The following is an 18,330-nucleotide window of genomic DNA, read 5'->3' as shown; positions in this document are numbered from 1 at the left end:
CCTAGGGGCCAATAGGAAAGCAGGCCAGTGTTTGATCAGCAAACTTGTTCTGATGGACACATCACAATGGGAGGGTCTGTTGGTGTGTACCTACAGTAGGCCTTACCTGAAACCTTTCAAGTTGATCAATATGGAGGTCGAAGAAACAGGAAATGCTTTGTTATTGTTTGAAGATTACAGGGATTTTGTCTGTTAGTCTTAATAAAGCGAAATTTATTCACCTTCATGTTTTAATATGCTGTCAAAAGCCTCAGCCTGAGTAATTTCTTCAACTAAGTGACAAAACAGATCTCAATCTGATTATTGTTTCACATAAAAACAAGTTGATTTCCAGCCTGATGTGCAGTTTTGAGTGAAAATGATCTGAATTTCTCAATTCTCTGATTCCTAGTTGGTAATAATTAGACTTAGAATAAACTTTTCTAATAAAAAAAATTAAAAACAAGTCCACATTGTTTGTAAAATGACTCTCTGGTAAAAGTATTCACACCCCAGTGTTTTATTTGGTATTTCATGCCAAGAGCAACACACATCTTTATTTATACAAATGTATGTTGCAAATAAAAACCGAAAAATTGTCGCCTGCAAATACTCAACTCTGGTTTTTATTTTGAAAGAAGAAATAAAGTTGATGATTATCACACAAAAATAATAAGTGGGTATAAATCTATATTCCAAGCCAGTTACAAGTATCTTTATTGGTAGCAATAACGAAGACACACAGATTAAACACACTGTGCACATTTTATAGTGAAACTCTGACATTATACAGACTAAAATAACTAATTTTGCTTTTTGTTTAATCTACAGCTTGAAAATCCATTCATATTACTTACATTCATATTTTACTGTACATCAAAGTCACTAAAGCAGTAAAGAACATCTATTATTTTAACATGGAAGGACCATTGTGGGAAATAATTATACATTCTGTGAAGTATGTACATCTATGCATTCATACTCAACTTTACACAGACTTAACTCACATTAAAGTGCTGGATAACAGGAAAGCATTTTAAAAGCATTACATGTGATGAGATAGACAACATTAAAAGTATATGACCACCACTTTTAATTGGAGAGTTAGTCAAACATTTTCAATTCATTATAACCCAGTAAACGCATTTTATGACATCTGATTGACATAATCCAGACTTTAATCCCATCAAACAGGTTTGGAATAGAGATTCCAAGGCCAGGCAGACCTTTGCGTCCAGCATCAGTGCCTGACCTCATAAATGCTCAATAGAACAAATCAACACAGAAATGCTCTATGAAAACCTTTCCAAGAAGAGGAGAAGTTCTTGCAGCTGAAAAATGGGAACCAACGGCATATTAAAGAGTTTATATTTAAACATGACATCATTTCAAGTGTGGCCAAATACTTTTTTCAACATGTTAGAGAGTATTTCTTAGAATTTCTGCCAATTTTTTCTTTAAAGTTGTATTTTTCCTCAGTAAGAAAGACTTAACATTGCACAAATTACATAAAATTAGCAGAAAGACCATCTGTCTAAACTTTCCAGTTGTGTGTTTACTTGTCGTTATAACCTCGGGTGTATACATTTGTAGTTTGATTTTGTCTTGTGCTAATTCATACTAAAGTTCAACTGAAGCTGCTCAGTAAATGAAACTGAGTGAACAATTTTCATCTGAAATCATGTCTATTATTCAAAATCTATTTTTGATCAGCTGTTAAACAAATGTCCTACATGTTGAGAGTTAATGAGGACTTTCTATTCAGTGTTGCAGATATGTAACGGTATATTCTGCACTGTTTTGGGGACTACAACTTGATAGAAAACACATTGTGTGAATATTTAAAAATATCTACTGCTTCTTCTATAGATGCAACATTCCAGATGATGCATATAAATCTCTTCTTTTTGTTCGCAAACGTTGCTCTGAACTGTTTTTATGCTTCCAACCTTGAAGTGTTAGCTTCATTCAGCTATATAAAACCCGACAAACACAACATCATGTATTAATTAAATAAATCTACACCCTCTGACTCTTTTAGCCACCTAAAGAACAATCACTGCTGGCAAATAATTAGGACAGGAATAAACTCCTCGCACGGCGATCTCAGTCTCCCACTTTCCCTGCCTGTTCCACCCCATTCATCCACTCCTGCCCACTCTGCTGCTCCTTCCCTCCCCCGGCCTCCTTGTGTGCCTGCAGATGATGCATGAAATCATCCAGGATCTGCTGGGCCGACATGGAGTTCACATCCCCTGCATCCTGCTCGAAGAGCAGCACCTTCAACCCTCCTCTTCCTTCCCATCTGTCACCCGCCGCGTGGGCGTGCTGAGGGTCTGGAGCGGTGTCGGTGTGGGCAGCACTTCGCAGTAACTGCTGCTGGGTTTGTGGGTAAACAGGCTGTGGTCTGGCAGGATAACTGGAAGTTGTGGTTTTATAGGAAGCAGTTCCCATGTCAGCCAGAGAGAACGATGGGCCGTGAGTGGACTCATGCTGGCCTGGAAGACTGCCCTCATTTTTAGCTGGTGTCAAAGCCTGTTTAATCGGCATGAAGGCCGTGACCCTCTGCCGACCTGCCTCTGACTCGCTCAGGCAACCCTGTGCTCCTTCCTCTGCTCTGGGATCGCAGGATTGGCCATCTGTCTGCTGGCTGGTCGGAAAAGAGGTTGTGAGAAAAGTTTGAATGGCTTCAGCAGAACCAAAATACTTCTCCAGGAGCTCCTTTACCAAAACTGGCACCTGCAGGGAAGAAACCAAACACAGGTTAACCGTTTGTTGTCAGCGCTGCAAATGGTACATGACCTTCTAAACATAGAAAACTTATAAATGTTGATAAATATCTACTTTGGGAGTTTTGTTACCATTTTTAAAGAGCCCTGTTTTCTATCGGTTTTAGTTAAGAGAAAGAAAAATACATTTTTGTAGGGAAATGGATGGATACATTTCCTTATGTGGGATGCTGAAATTTAAGGAAAACAGGGGGAGGGGGTAAGCACTTAGTGCCCATATTAATGACAAAAAAAATTATTTAAAATAATATGTGTATTTTTAGTGACATTCTGTCATGGAAAGTCATTTCATGACTTGACAAAAACAGGCATAGCCAGCATATGTTATTAATTACATTCCCAGTGGTTCACCTTCCAGCAGGACAACAACCTTAAATACATGCAGGGTATATTTAAGGTTTAGATCAAAATAGAGGTTTTTGATACGTTTAGATCAAAACTTTTCCATGTCATGGCCCCCCAAACAATTAGCTTCTCTGTGAAGATCCCTTTGTAAACTCTCAGACAATGTAAAGAAACAGCAACTTTTAAATGTTTTTCTCACTTTTTTCACTATTCAATAATTAATTCATTTATTTAGCATAAATGCTGCCTCATACGTTCTGATTTTAGTTTTTTGTGAATTTCTAAGGATTTTTTTTGCAGCAGGGCGTTTCCTTTGGTCTTCATATTGTCAAGATCTTGTCCATTTTGCGCTTGCTAAGCTAGCTTGAGGAGCGAAATGGCCCCGTGAATTTCACTGGCAGCCAATCAACACGATGAGTATTTCAAAGTAATAATGCAGTAAGTTTTTTTAATTTATATTTTATAAAAATTACTGAAAACAGATTAGATTTCATGATTAAAAATTTTTTATTAAAAAGTTGTGATTAAAAAAGTATTTGAAATGTTTTATTTTATTTTTTTCCATAGATACCCTCCAGCTTTCTGAGACCCCAAAGCGCCCCCTGGTGGCTCTCAAAGGGACTGCGGCTCCCACTTTGAAAAAAAATATACATGCGTGTTAAAATGCTCCAAGTTAATACCTAAATCCAGTTGAGAATCTTTGGAAAGACTTGATCACTGATGTGCAGATACACTCTCTAAACCAACAATAGTTTATTTTGTTCAGATGAAGGGGCAATTCTTCAGTCTGTAGATAATTGGAGCTTAGAAACATATAACAAAGACCAGATTCAGATTTAGATTTAGAACTACTACAGCGGACCAAAATGACAAACCAATCAAGACGGAGCACACACACCACACATGAATCTCAGTATAACTTTATCAAAATGGGTTTTCACACAAAATCTGGGAAATCCTTCTGAAGACCTTGAACAATTTTCATTTAAAAATGACCTTTCAATTCAGAATCACATCATTAAATAACATGTGACTATAATTAATTGTGTAATTCAAGTTTCTGCTTGTAATAAACGTAATTCCCTACTGTCTTAGTGTGAAACTGTAAAGAAACCAAAGCTATTATGTTGCAATAAACTGCATGTGACATTATGAAAGACCTGCATGGAACTATTTGAGGTTCATCTGTGCAACAAACATTTTTTTGCATTTCCACATTTTAACATTTCTACAAATGTTTTGAAATGCTAAACATTTAGGACTTGACTGTAAGATCTGTACTTAAGTTTAAGGAAGGTGAACAAGTGAAAGACAAAGAAGAGCCAGGTCTGAAGATTTTCCCACAGAAAATAAAAAGAAAATTGTGATTTAGAGGAAAAACTATTTCTAAAGCATGAATAAAGATGGATCAGTATCCCTTCATTAAGCACTGATCTGGATGCTTCCCTGATAATTAATCATCAGTCCCTATCTAATTTACTAATTTAATGTCTTGGGCCAAGATAATTGAAATGTTGGTTTATCTCAAAAAATGATCTTTGATGGTTTTCAATCATATTTTTAATCACATCACAGCACTGGGAATGGATTATTAAAGAACCTAAAGGACGTCTCAACAGCAATCAGTCTTATTTGACAGAGACTTGTGTCAAATAAATCTTTGTGTCATTCGGTAATTTAAAATCATAGCAAACACAGCTCAGATATGGGGTACCTCAAGGCAATGTACTAAGACCTCTTTTAATTAGATCATGGAGTACTACAACACCTTCTGCAACATCTCTGCCAATAACATGCAACTTTATATGTTGTCCTCTATTAATCAGTTTGTACAATATAATGTGAGTAAACGAGTCAGAATTTCCTCCAGCTTAATGCAGAAAATAACAGGTTAGAAGATAAACCTGAAGTAGGCTCCATGGAGCTAAATACCACAGAGGAAGGTGAACATGAAGACTTCAGACTGAAATCACCCAAACCATCCACTTAAAAACAGAGTGTATGGCTGCTTTTCGAAGCAGGACACTGCAGTTCAGATCTAATCCAGAGTCCTGACTAACCCCAGAAAATAATTTTACACAAGTCCTTAAGCCAGTTTCCTACACTATCCTGTCCTGTTTGTCAACAGATGGATTGTAAAATTATGCTAATGGTCTAGAAGGCACTGAGTTTTTCTTGGGTCTAAATGTATTTCATGAAACATGCAAACCCCTCAGCTCATCAGAGACCTGTTCACAGAACCAGAACCGACACTAGGAGGCAGCAGCGAGTTCCTACGCTCAGTATTTTTGGACCAACTCACTGAAATCGTCAGAAAATGGAAGCTCTTTAAAATCCTTACTGTTGACAGCAGCTTTTCTGTAAAAGGCAACAACTGATGTGTCTTTCCTATCATGTTTTGGTTTTTGATTTGCTTAAATTTTGTTATTTGTTTTACTGTGACAATGCCACAGTTTTGATGTCACAATTTTGCTTGTTTTTTGTTTTTATTTTAGCAATTAAAAATAGCTTGTTCCATCAATAACTATGCTATACAAAAGAGAAATAACCTTTTCTTTACCTTTTGTTAGATTACAAGAAACTCATGCTTCTTGGAAATAAATGGTAAATATAGATGACTTCAAACTTTTGCACCATAAGCATAGAATATAAGATGCTCTGCTATTTTAAAACTTCACAAAGTTTTTCCAGTTTGGAATAAGGAGGACAACTCCAGCTCTGTTAGATAAAACAGATTGTTCTGTTTAGCACATCCCTCCTGCACAAAACAGATAATTACTTGAGACTTTAAAAAAGAGTCATTAAGAGGCTGATGCCCTGCATCCATGACTTTTCTCTCAATTTCCCCTGAAATAAAGTCCTGATAGGCTCCTTAGGGGTGACAAATGGCAGTCTGCACCACTTAAAGCCCACAGACCTTGTTGTTTTGTCCTTTTCTACTTTAAATTAGATTAATTTCAACTCTGCAGCAGGAAGAAGTCTCCAACTCTATTCAAAATACTCAGTTTCTGAAGCATATTTAAGACATTAAGATGTTTAATGTCAGAATTTGTTCAAACTCATGATGATTGTTTAGTATGTGAAGTCTTTGTATTTCCCATGAAGCACTTTGATCCCTCAGTCTGTGTCTACACTCATTTCCGCCTTTCCTGTGAGGTAACCTTTGGTTTTGGTGTACAGAAACCAAAACAAAATCAAACAAAATCAAGCATAATTGTTTTCAACACGTTTTTACTCTTTTTTTTCTTTCCGTGATAAAATGATATCCTGCTACGTCAGTGAGACCAATCCACCTCGCAGATGCTGCAGAGAGTATAAAGGTTGGAAACAACCTGACAGAGAGTCTGTCTCTGAGATGTGGTGAGATCAGCAGAACAAAAACTTCATGTGATTTTAATAGCTTACCTAATCAATAAAAACGTCCACTTTGGATTTTGTACCTTTTCAAATGACTTAGAGACACAAAAATCAGTATAACATTGAATGTTAAAGAAGTTTTTTTAACCTAGATTGATACAACTTGCAAAAGTGCTGTCACGTTTTGTACATTTTAGCCACAAATCTTGATGTGTTTTATTAGCTTAGTAGAAAAACCTTCATTTAGAGATGGGGATTTGGATGCCTGAAAGGAGGATATGGATACTTTTATGAGCGCCAGTTTTATTATTGTCAGTAACAGGATCATGGGAGCAGTCACTGTGACCCAGTGTGTTTGATAAATACACCAAGCTGGGTCAAATACTGGCAGGAAGAGCGATCAGCTGATAAGATACTCTGGTCAAATCATCTGTGCACATTCTCTGTTCTGAACAAAAACAGTTTGTTCAGAACAGAGTCTGGACCATTTTAATTCATAATATGTAATGTGTAAGTGATTATCAAATTAGGACAGGAAACCAGTTAGGTAATCTTATGGACTAACCAACCATTGTGCTCTAATTAACACGTCCGTGTACTGTAAAACATACTCTCTCACTGTGACAATGTTCTCAAGTTCTCATTGTTTTAATAAACTACCAACGAAGAAGAACTGGCTGGTTGAAGTTTTTAGAACTTGACATGACCAAACAAGATTAGGGTTTTCAGTTTTTGTTTTTACAAATTTAAACCTGAGAAATGAGGTGTTTCAACTCTCAGGTTCATGTGATTTGCCTTGTAGATCCATCCAGCTTTCTTTTAGCAACAGTTTTCTTATTGTCCCTCTTCCATAAAGTTCAAATCTGTTTAGGGCAAAAATAATAGCTGTCTTTTTACATTCTCACACCCAATCAATGCGTCCTCAAGGACAAGAACCTCAGGCTGCCAAAACTACAGATATTTACAAAATTTTACCACCATATGCACAATATATTTTATATTATATTTTTTGCAAATATGTTAAATTTCTTTATTTGTTGGCAACCCCTGCATAAACTTTAATTTATGAATAATCATACTCCCTCACAATGCCATTATATTTATGTATAACTTCCAACATTTTGTGTTTTTAGTTGATATTTGTTGGAATTTGCAGCACTAAAAAGTAGCTACTGCACACTACAACTTCAGAGAAAGACAATAAAAAATATTATCAGCCATGCTATCTAAATGTTTTTACCTTAATGCATTATGCAAATAAACAAAGATTATGTTTTCTAATAATACACATTATTAGAAATAACATTAGAAATAATGTGTATTTGGTGGTAATAAAATAAAAGTCAGTAAAAGTGAAGTAGCAGATGTCAGACATACTGGTGATCCATCTTTACTTTTGGTAAAATAGTGCTAGTATTTTCAGAGTTTTTCTCCCCAGGACAGCTTTTGGTTGACCTTGAGTTGAAGTGTGCATACGTGTCCATTAGATGGCAGTATACCCACATTAATGTTCTCCAGAGCTGCGATGGTCCTGTGGGCGTCGTTCAGCTCTGAGCCCAGCTGGGAGACGCGATTCAGCAGAAATTTTCTCTCGCTGCTCAGGCTCTCCGACTGCAAACACACGGGAGAAGAACAGAGTGATACATTAGGCTTTTAATGCAACAAGTTGCAAAACAAGACACATTAATCTTTTTATTATTATTGCACCCAAAGTCTCACCGCTTTGTGAAGGTGCTCTCCCAGTAGATTATTTGCCTCTTTTGTCCCACTATGCGTCTGCAGCAGGCTTTGTAACAACAGAAAATAAATACATAATTATTATTTAAGCTGGGCTTCCGGACATGCAATAGCAGCTGTCTGAGAGTAGCAAACGTACACTTAAAAATAATGAGTGTGCAACAAATGACTCCCAACTGGAGCCCAGTGTGAGGCAACCATTCATCCCAGTAGCTGCAGCATGCTGAGGAACGACCGGTATGTGCTTAGTATGCAGCAGCAGTTGTTTGGTAACAGATTCAGGCCTGACCAGCGAGTGTGGATGGTTTTAGTTGGCCTCTCTCTGTTAATTTGGTAAACTCTGTGGCTCGTATTGCTGATGCAGAATGCTGCATAGATTCTTTAATCCATAACATCCTTGTGCAAGGCCTGGCATTACAGTGATTGCCTCTTACATGTGGTATTTTTTGTGACTTGCGTCATCTTGCTGCACATTTAAAGATCTGCCTTATTTATCTGCACAAATCACCTTTTATATTTCTCCTTAACATGACTGAGCTCGTCTCTGGTCCTCTGCAGCTCTGCCTCCAGGCTCTCAATGCAAACCACGGTCTGCAGCAGGTTCTGGTGGAGATCAGCATTCTCCTCCTGCAACGCCCTGAGCACAGAGATGGGGGAGGGGAGGACAGCTTGACTCCATAAATAAGGACTGCAGATATCTGCTTTGTGCTGCAAAGACAGGGCTAAAGGATATCAGGGAAATCTGAGTAGCACTTGGATATTGTCAAACATCCTATTTTGAGTTATTGTTGGGTAAATTTAATCAGCCCCTGCTGTTGCACCCATAGCAGTTTTATCTTAAATTGTCATTTTCAAGAAAGGACCACTCTTAGGCAAAAATCCTAAGCTATTTTACCTACAATCCTATTAGATTATATAAATATGCTCATCACATGTTACTGCATGTGTCTATCTGAATTTTGATGGTTCCACTATGTATTGGTGGCAAGATGTGAGATTTGGGCTTTATTGTAGCTGCTGTAATCAGTTTGATTGTCTCGTTGTTGAGGTGCTAACTGCTGCTAGCATTACAAACCAATAGCAATGTATTTGCCTCCGATCAACCCATTTAAGCAGTAATGGACACAAACATACTCTTCAGATCTGTGTACCTGTGACATAAAAACAGTCCAAAGGTTTTAGATATGCAGCAGCCATTTTGGATATCAAACTCTGGGGACTTTCCATGCAGGAATTCCCGCATCAGAAATCCTTCTGTTTCATTTTTGTAGTTTACGATGAACCAGAAGGTTCTGGTTTCATTTTCCGTCTACAACTAATCTACACTTCAAATGCTACATTCACATGGAGATTGAAAGTCAGTCTTTGGGTCGAGGGCTGGCATCACATCTGAGTTCAATGCTTTCCCTTTCAAAGTAGGAAAACTATTGGAGATAAAACTGTTAGCAGAGCATATTTCTGTTGTATGAACCAGAAAAACATGGACAAAGAGACAGAACAGCACAGACAAAAGAAATGAACTATTTATTCCCAAAACTTTCACTACATTTTATACATGGAGCAGCCATGTTTGATAATAAAGAAGTGTCTACTGAACGACCTCTGAATTCAGTGAGTTCTGACCACTGCTTTACTGAGATCCAATCAAATAACAGACAGATCTCTAACTGTTAAAACCCGTACTGGATTTCTACCTGAGAGGCTTTTTGAGGACATCCCAGATGTTCAATGTGAAAATTCTTTCCTAAGAAATCTCCAAAATGTAAACTCTGAGTACAAATCTATTCACCATAACAAAAATCTTTCATTAGTCCTTCAACCAAACCTATATATCATTTACTGAGAGCATTTTTGCTTTGGAAGTTCAGCTTTAGAGGTGGTCGTTACGTCACCGTATTGAGCATATTGTACATGTAAGCTGGAAAACCAGTGTGATTTGACTTTTCTTGTGGTGCAAACAACTATTAGTAAAACAAGCCAATAACTATGCATTTTTCTCTATTTTAAGCATTCACACATTTGGTCAATTTGGATGGAAATAGACTGTACAATAACATTGTCAGTACACCAATGGAAACCTTTCCTACATTTGATGCAAAAGAAAGGCATATTAAAATATCTGACCTTGGGACTTCTTGGGGACTTCCAACTCACCAGGACTAACAATTTCAGTTTCTAAATTGGTCCTATTTTTTTATTTACTTATTTTCTGGTTTGGGATTCAAAAACTGCAACTTCTGACTAGACCAGGTTTCCCATTTAACGCCAAGACCGTTTCTGCAAGAACATAAAATAATGTTCTACCTCCGGGAGCTGCAAAAGCAAGAGAAAGTAATTTTTGGGCCAGTCTTGCTATACTAGCACAAATGTTTTTCAGTTGTAATTGTGATTAGTCAGAAAGTGGAAGTGGGCATGGTTAATATGATAAAGCCTGCAGTGGGTTTTCTCTGCCTTAAGTAAAAGAGGAAAATAAACTCTGTTCATGTAAAAATACTGTAAGAAGAGACTTTTAGTTTGCAGCCTAATCTACTTGTCATATCAATGTATCTCAGAATTGGGACTTTGATAAGGGAATTAGTGTGTCAAAGCTGATTTCAGTGTGTCCTGGTTGCAAGTCGTTGTGCTGCTTATGTCAATCAAAAGAGATATCATGTATTCCTCTTCATGTTATGAATCAGAAAAACTGAAGGGAAATGTTTGCTAATCAAGACTGAATAGTACAATCTGTTCCACTGGTTTAAAACGAGAGTCAGAAGAGCTGATAGTTCATATCTGAAACCTGCACACAGTGTTATGTGCAGCAGCAGCCACATGACACTCAGTAAACTTTAAAGCTTTATCAAGAACACAACTCAGAATTCCTGCTTTTTGTTGCATTTCTAACCATTTTTCATGCATTTCTGACTGGGAACTGAAAATTTCACTGCAGCTTTCTCTAGTTCAATTCCTAAACTGGACCGTTTACTGCAGGTCTTTACTTGATTTTTCCTGTGTGAAAACCGTCAGCTAAAGGAGACTGGTGTAGTTTTTACTGCATTAACAAGACATATGTAGTACCAATCAATGATTTATGTTTTACAAAATAGGAATGAAATCAAGGACCAGACCGTACAGAACCCGTCATCTGGATTCAAAGTCTTTGTACTTTTTAATGAATGAATTAGGAGGTAATAGAGGAATTTATTTCTGACTTTTAATATATAATAATGAACAAATTTGCAAAAATAAAAAAAGGTCTTTACTGGTGCAAAATTGACAAAATCTAGTGTTTAAATTATGTGTCATCTCTGACAATGTGGCAAATAGAAGTATTAATATATAATCATAAATATATTATATAAATAAAAAGTCATTCTGATGATTTTTTTTCCCCACATCCTTTCATGCGACTGCATTAGCGATGAGATCGAGTTTGTTACATAAATTAGTTCCATGACAAAACTTTCCCCTCCTTTTTTAAACAGGAGAACACTCATTATTGGGATCAATAAATCCTCTCACAGAGCGAATTAAGAGAGAAAAAAGACAAACACAGAGGACACTTACTGAAGGTGGTCCGGATCGCACAGTATGTTCTACAATAAAGACAAGAACACATAGACAGGAAGTGAGACATGGCAGGAAATTTAAGGACAGAAGGCTTCTGATAAATAATTTACAAATGTTTTAAGAGAATTTTAGATTCACTAAATTGTAGATCTGATTGTATCTGAATCTGGGAGGGATTATTTCTACAGTCCTGTGGCTAAATCAAAGCTCTTAAGCTCCACAGTTTGCATGATTTATTTTAAATTCCAGATTTGGAGATTTAAATGACAACAACTATGACTAAAGAACTAGCTTCACTTGATATCATTACCAAGCAAACAGAGACAGCATAGAGTCACGAGGACAACGGAGATTGTATAACCAGGACACGCCTCGACCACATTACTGAGGATCTGAGAGATTCAATAAATTATCGAATAATGCCTGGAGTCCCACAAGTACCGATCTGTTCTGCGTGTCTAAAATGTTCTTTTCCTGTTGTCATCGTGTATGAGCAGTTCCAACACCCCGTGAAAGGGAAGTCTTATATAATGATGTGTAAAATTATCCTCACACCAGTTCTCATCAAGGTATCTGGAATAAGCTATGGGAGTGGTTGTGGGAGTGCTGTTTCATTTTCTGAATGCACAGTCATTTCAGAGAACAGAAGGAGCAACGCCTCAGGAACAAACAAAACCGTCACAATAGTGACAAATTAGAGCCTTTCAAATGAAATTTTCCGTAGAAGCACAAGACAGTCATCTGCTGCATAGCTGGAGGATGAGTCAGCTTGCAATGCGGAGTATTTGACACATCCCACACATACCCTCTGAGTCAGCTGCACTGCCTCTGCAAGAAAGAAGGAACGCTGCTTTTAATTTGTTCGGACACTTCACTCTGTGGAGGGATTTAGTGCCATTTCTGTCTTCAGGACCTTCATCTGGGCTAATTTTACATCATAATCAACAGTTTCACTCTGCTGAGTCATTTGATAGACTTAATTCTGAACTTCTGCAGGCAAATTATTATGTTTATTATATATATATTATTATAATTATTATTATGCAAAGCAAAATATTCGAAAACTTCAACCTTTAATTTTAGTATCTGTATTTAGTTGAGAAAAAAAAACCTAGTGATATTTATTATTAAGAAATAATAAGCATGTCTATCAAATGAATACTTAAGTTCGTCAGAGGCCCACTTCCCTACAATATATATTTGCCTTGATCTTTATAAATGATAACTTATTTATTGAGTTAATCAGTGTCAAGGAATTTTTATTTTGTAATCCATCTAACTCCATGATAAAAGCCAATTTATCTCTAAAATGGGAAAGACAAGAGAGCATGCAATCAAGTAAGGCGCCCGTTTATTTTCATAATATATGCTAATTCAACTGATTAGAGTATTATTTAACTTTTAAATACTGACCCATGACATTCATGAAATGTACCTCAGTTTCTCTTAAAAAAGGGAAAGACAAGAAAACATGAAGCAAGGAACATGCATGTTAATTTTCATGACCTGCGTATTATTAAGCTGATGAATGTGTCTGAGAATCCTAAACTAGTAATCCAAAAGATTTATGGCGAACACACAGTTCTAAGTCAAGGTTGTAAGGCAGATATGTCTTAATGTTGCCTCTATTATTTTGAGTTAAAATAATTAAAAAGTTAAAAGAAACTGGAACTAGAAACAAGGATTGATGATGAAAAACATGGGGAAAAAACATATTCTCCAAATATTAATTTTATGGTTCTGCATTTTTATTTGGTACTGCAACAAAAAACTTGTTTTATGACATTTTACACATCCATGGTGTGTATTTCAACGGAAAACTCCCTTTGTTTTAAATAAACTTTAGGTCAATGTGGGCTATTTGACCTGACATTAATGTGTGCTGTAGACTGAATCAGGTTGGCTGTTGCTGATTTTTTTACTTACAGATTGCACAACTTTTGTCAAACACCACTTTTGTGGACCTTTTTAAAACATGTCCTTTGTTTTTACTTTTACGTGTCAAGACAACGTGTGAAAACTAATCCTGGTTTGGAATATCACTCACACCTGTGGGCTTTGAAGGGTGAAAAACTGTGAGGAAGGGCTCAGATGAAGAACCTTGAGTTCGATTTTAGTCAGCTATGGCCTTAGATTTTTTTTCTGCTGAAACTATCAGACATCTTATTGGTGTTAGCTTACCCTGTGCTGCTTAGAGATCCCCAAGGGCTGTGACTGGTGTTGGCATCCCTGCTCTGAGCTGTGGCTGGTAGCCGTGGAGGCAGTGTCTCGGCCCCTGGATGAGTCGGACTTTGTGGATGAGGACTCTGAGCCGAACCCTTGTCTTGCAAGCTGAGATGAGTGTGGCGGCGAGTTGCTCGGCCCTCCGTGCTCAGCCTCATGGTGCGTCTGCATAGGGAAGTGTTGGGTATGTGGGTTTTGGTTTTGAAAGTTGCTGGGATAGTATTTGCGGTGGTGGCGCTGCTTGGGTTGGGCTGGTTCAGGACTGGTGCTGGTTCCATCTGTATGGTGAGGCCCATATCTGCCGTATCCGTCCCCTGACATGGAGTCTCCAGTTGGAGAGGGCCTCCTGTCTTTCCGTCCGTGGCTGGCAGATGGCGTGTAGTGACGAGGTGGGGGGCTGCCGCGGTGTTTCCTTGCTGCGTATGTTGTCAGCCTGTCCGAATCGGAGCAGTCTGAATGTTTTCGCGAGCCGATGGTTGGTTTCACCTGCCTGCTGTGTTGCTTCAATGGCAGCTCGGTGTCACTCCGTTTCCCACCTCTGTGTTTCTTGGGAGGAAGCTCAGGCTTGACTGGCTCAGGTTTGGGGACTGGGGAAGGGGTCTTCTCAGTAGTTTTGTTGGGGTTCACGCCAAAGATGGAAAGTTGGGAAGGACTCATAACCTGTTTTGTGATCTCATCTAAAAAAGCTGAAAACTGCAACTTTCCCTCCACAAAGTTTGCCCGGGCTTGCTCTATCTCAGCCTGAGTGATACCTTTCCCTTTTTGCCCACTTTGACCTTCTCCAGTGGTGACTCTTGGAGAAAGTACCTCCATTGACTTGGCCTTGCGAATGTCATTGTTATTCTCCTTGTTTTTGAGTATCCCCTTGCTGGGTAACTGACTAGAAGAGACTGCCCTCTTGGGACCCCTGGGCACCCCTAAAACAATATCCTCCTCACTGAAAGCCAAGCTTCGGTTCAGACTAGTTGTCTTATACAAGGGCCCATGGTCGATTGTAGACACTTTGGTCCGTCCTCTACCGCCATCTATTTCATTGCACTGCAGAAGCCCTTCTTCACTTCGACTGTGACCTCTGTTCAGGTCGTAGAGATCATTACTTCTGCTTTGGTGTGAGCCGTCAGTCAACTTGCTAACAATGTTGCCCTTTTTGCTGTGCTTGACTGTGGCAAAGACAATGGGCTCGCTGCTGTCATCATCTCTGAAAGCTCTGCGCACATCTGAGATATTGGAGCAGGACAGGGAATGCTGCGGCCTCTCAGCATGCTTAAGGGAGAAGGGATCATTGGCACTTGTCTCTGTGTACCAAGAAGTGGAAGAGGAGGAAGAAGTGGAGGAGAGTGAAGAGGAAGAGGCCCTGGAGAGGGTAACAGAAGTGCGGTGGTCATAACGTTTCTCAATGTCTTGGTGGTACAGATACTGGGCATCGGGATGGGGGCTGTCATAGAGATATTCACTGTACTGGAGGCGGCGATGGTGCCCCCGGCTGTCGTCTGTATGCCCATCACTCTCATCGAGCTTCGTATATCTACGTCAAATTAAAAAGAAACATAATGTGCTAATTGTAGCCACACATGGAGTTAAAAACACATTTTAACAGATACTTTGAAAAGAACATGTTTCTTGATTAGTCAGTAAGAATTAACTAAATTATTTGTATTTGCTGAATACCAGAAAAGTGCTAGTGAGATTCCTTTTAGCTATTTTTAAATACTTTCTTCAAAGTTAGAAATTTGAATACAGTAAAGATTACAATGCCTACATCTTACTAAACAATTTGTGAAAGCCAAGATGATACAATAGTTACAAGAGATCTTTCCATCCATCCATCCATCCATTTCTACAATCTTTTAATTTTTGTGAATCCTTGGAGAAAGCAAGGCAACAGTCTTAACTCCTGCACCATCATGCATGCTCAGTGTTACTTGGAGACATGTACAAACAAGGTAGACATTGGCATTGCTGAGAACATCATCTCAACTGTGAAGTAAACTAATTTGTGTGGGTGTTTGGTTGCAGCATACGCTTTACAAAATAAATGCTAACATGCTCAGCCTGTATGCGAATACAGAAGCAACATTTCATTACATCTCCTAGGATTTTAACGCTTGGACATGAATGAGTCCTCCAAACAGACAGTGATTCAAATAATACAACAAAGTAGTTGTTTTGGAGTGATCATCACGAGGTTCTGATCTCAGTCTACTGGAAAATTTGTGGGCAAATGTGCAAACAAGACGGTCTTCAAACTCCCTCAGTTACACCAGTTGTCTTAAAGAATGGGCCAAAATTCAAGGAAACAAGACAATGTTTTACCCAAAATGTTTCCAACAAGTCAAATGCTAAGAAATCATATTTTGACAAAAGTTCAAATGCTCAAAAACATTATTTCTATCATCGTTCTAAAAATTAGCTATAAAATAATTTAGCTAATTGTAATGACCACAAACAGGAAGAGAGTTGTCTGATTTAATCGGAAATGGTGAGAAACAATTGCAATCTATTTTTTATACAGTTCCTGTAAACATCTGACTCCAGCTTTATGTTTACTATGAAGCTCTAGATTTTGTTTTTCTTTCTTTTTGGGTAAAAATAACCCTCCTACCTCTGTGAACGAGTGTCTTGGTGATGATGATGATGATGGTGATTCCTCTGTTTCTTAGTCTGATCAAGAGAAGGTCTGTGGACGGGTTTGAAGAACTTGTCCATTATGTGTCTCTTTCCTGGTTCCCAATCTACAGATCCCGTCCTGCCACAGGTTATTAAATATCTGCTGCTTAGTCTGTGGCTGTTTTTACCCTGGTTTTTGAGTACAAGACTAATGTTTAGTAAAATATAACTCCCAAGTTTACCGCCATTTCCAAAAACTGGTACACATATTGTCAGATATTGCTAAAAAAGTAATCTAATCTAATTAATAAACCTACAAAGTCCTTAAAATTATTAAATAAAACACTCCACAAAAATTGCAGCCATCTGAGTAATTAGTACACAGGTGGATTGTTTGTGTGCCTCCTGTGTACGTTTGTCTCCCTCAACATCTAACTTCAGAATAATGGGATGAATGAATTCCTGGATAGTGGCTTGATTTTACATCACGCATGAACAACTGGGTGCTCATCGAACCAAAACAAAGGGTGGGACCTTTGTCCTCACCGAGGAGACAATTGACCAGAGCCCCCAGGAAACTAAATCTATATAAACCCTATTTATTTGCACTAATAAACCTGAGTCTTGGTTATGCAACTTCATGTTTAAATCTCTTTCATATTCATTCATTCAGTTTTAATGCAATATATATATATTATATTGTTTCTTTAGTAGTTCACTTTTTATTTCCAATCAAAACTATTGATTTGCCCTTCCTCTCCCCCATTGATTTTAAGAGATTTCCTGCTTGTAGATGAGGCATGCATAACCACACTCAAAACCTATGAATGTCATCTCATTACATAAACTTAACAGACTACACACATGTTTTCAACCTTTTTTCATTATAGCACCAATTTAAATTTAAGCACAATTTCCAGATATGTGAATTTGATTGCTAACATAATGTTTTTTTAATTAATTATTATTCAAGGACTGCATAAACAGTACAATTAAAATTCTGGCAGAAATGTGAAAGTAGCTTAAATATGTCACATCAGATAGGACTTTGTTATTAGCAGTGACTTACAAAAGTAGTCATGCATCTTTAACATTTCCATATCTTGGAAATGTCACATTACAACCACAATACTGTGGTATCTTATAATGTGATGAATCAACGCATATTAGGGTATAATGTTGAAAGGAGAAGGATCTTTTTTTTTAACAATTTCTAGAAATTAAGCTTTGTATTCATTTGTATTGACCCCTCTTCACTTTGATGCACCTTAATGGGCACTGTTCAATATATTATCCAGAAATGAAAGAGTGCGGCACAAGTACAATGGTACTATTGCTAGTTTTCCACCTAAATATGTCAAACCTGCTAGAGGTGGCAAAATACTTGAGACTGTGGGAGAGGCTCACCTTCCAGCAGGACAAACAGCCAGGGGTACATTAAAAAGATTGGATCTTAGCACATTCTTGTATTATAATGGCGACTGAAATGTAGATGCTTTCCACCCACTCAAATGAACTGAGACTTTTTGGGGAAAAAGGTATGAGCAAATATTTCAATCTAATCTGCGAAGTTATTAAAGAGATGCTGAAAAGGACTTGCAATTGTAAGTGAGGCAAAATATTGGTGACTGAATATATATGTAGGTTAGAGTTTTCATATTTTAAGTTTTTTATGTTATTTTTCTTCCTCTTCACAAATAGTCACTATTTTGTGACTTACATAAAACCGGAATATAATACAGTG

At 37.7% G+C, this 18,330-nt stretch overlaps 1 protein-coding gene across 1 annotated transcript in view; it reads right to left on the bottom strand.

The window, feature by feature from the left end:
- Positions 1–589: 589 nt before the first annotated feature.
- The window catches only part of LOC103471429 (uncharacterized), a 28,195-nt gene continuing 10,454 nt past the window's right edge, over positions 590–18,330 (bottom strand). The window contains exons 2-7 of the mRNA XM_017307113.2: positions 13,938–15,504; positions 11,754–11,782; positions 8,716–8,844; positions 8,190–8,256; positions 7,974–8,081; positions 590–2,718 (exon numbers count right to left, since the gene is read on the bottom strand). Of these exons, the coding sequence (XP_017162602.2) occupies positions 2,086–2,718; positions 7,974–8,081; positions 8,190–8,256; positions 8,716–8,844; positions 11,754–11,782; positions 13,938–15,504 (2,533 nt within the window). The 3' untranslated portion in view covers positions 590–2,085. The remainder of the gene's footprint in view (positions 2,719–7,973; positions 8,082–8,189; positions 8,257–8,715; positions 8,845–11,753; positions 11,783–13,937; positions 15,505–18,330) is intronic.

Source organism: Poecilia reticulata, chromosome 10, assembly GCF_904066995.2.
Source record: "Poecilia reticulata chromosome 10, P_reticulata-male-v2, whole genome shotgun sequence".
Taxonomy (NCBI): Eukaryota; Metazoa; Chordata; class Actinopteri; order Cyprinodontiformes; family Poeciliidae; genus Poecilia; species Poecilia reticulata.
This window is presented reverse-complemented; position numbering and strand designations above follow the sequence as displayed.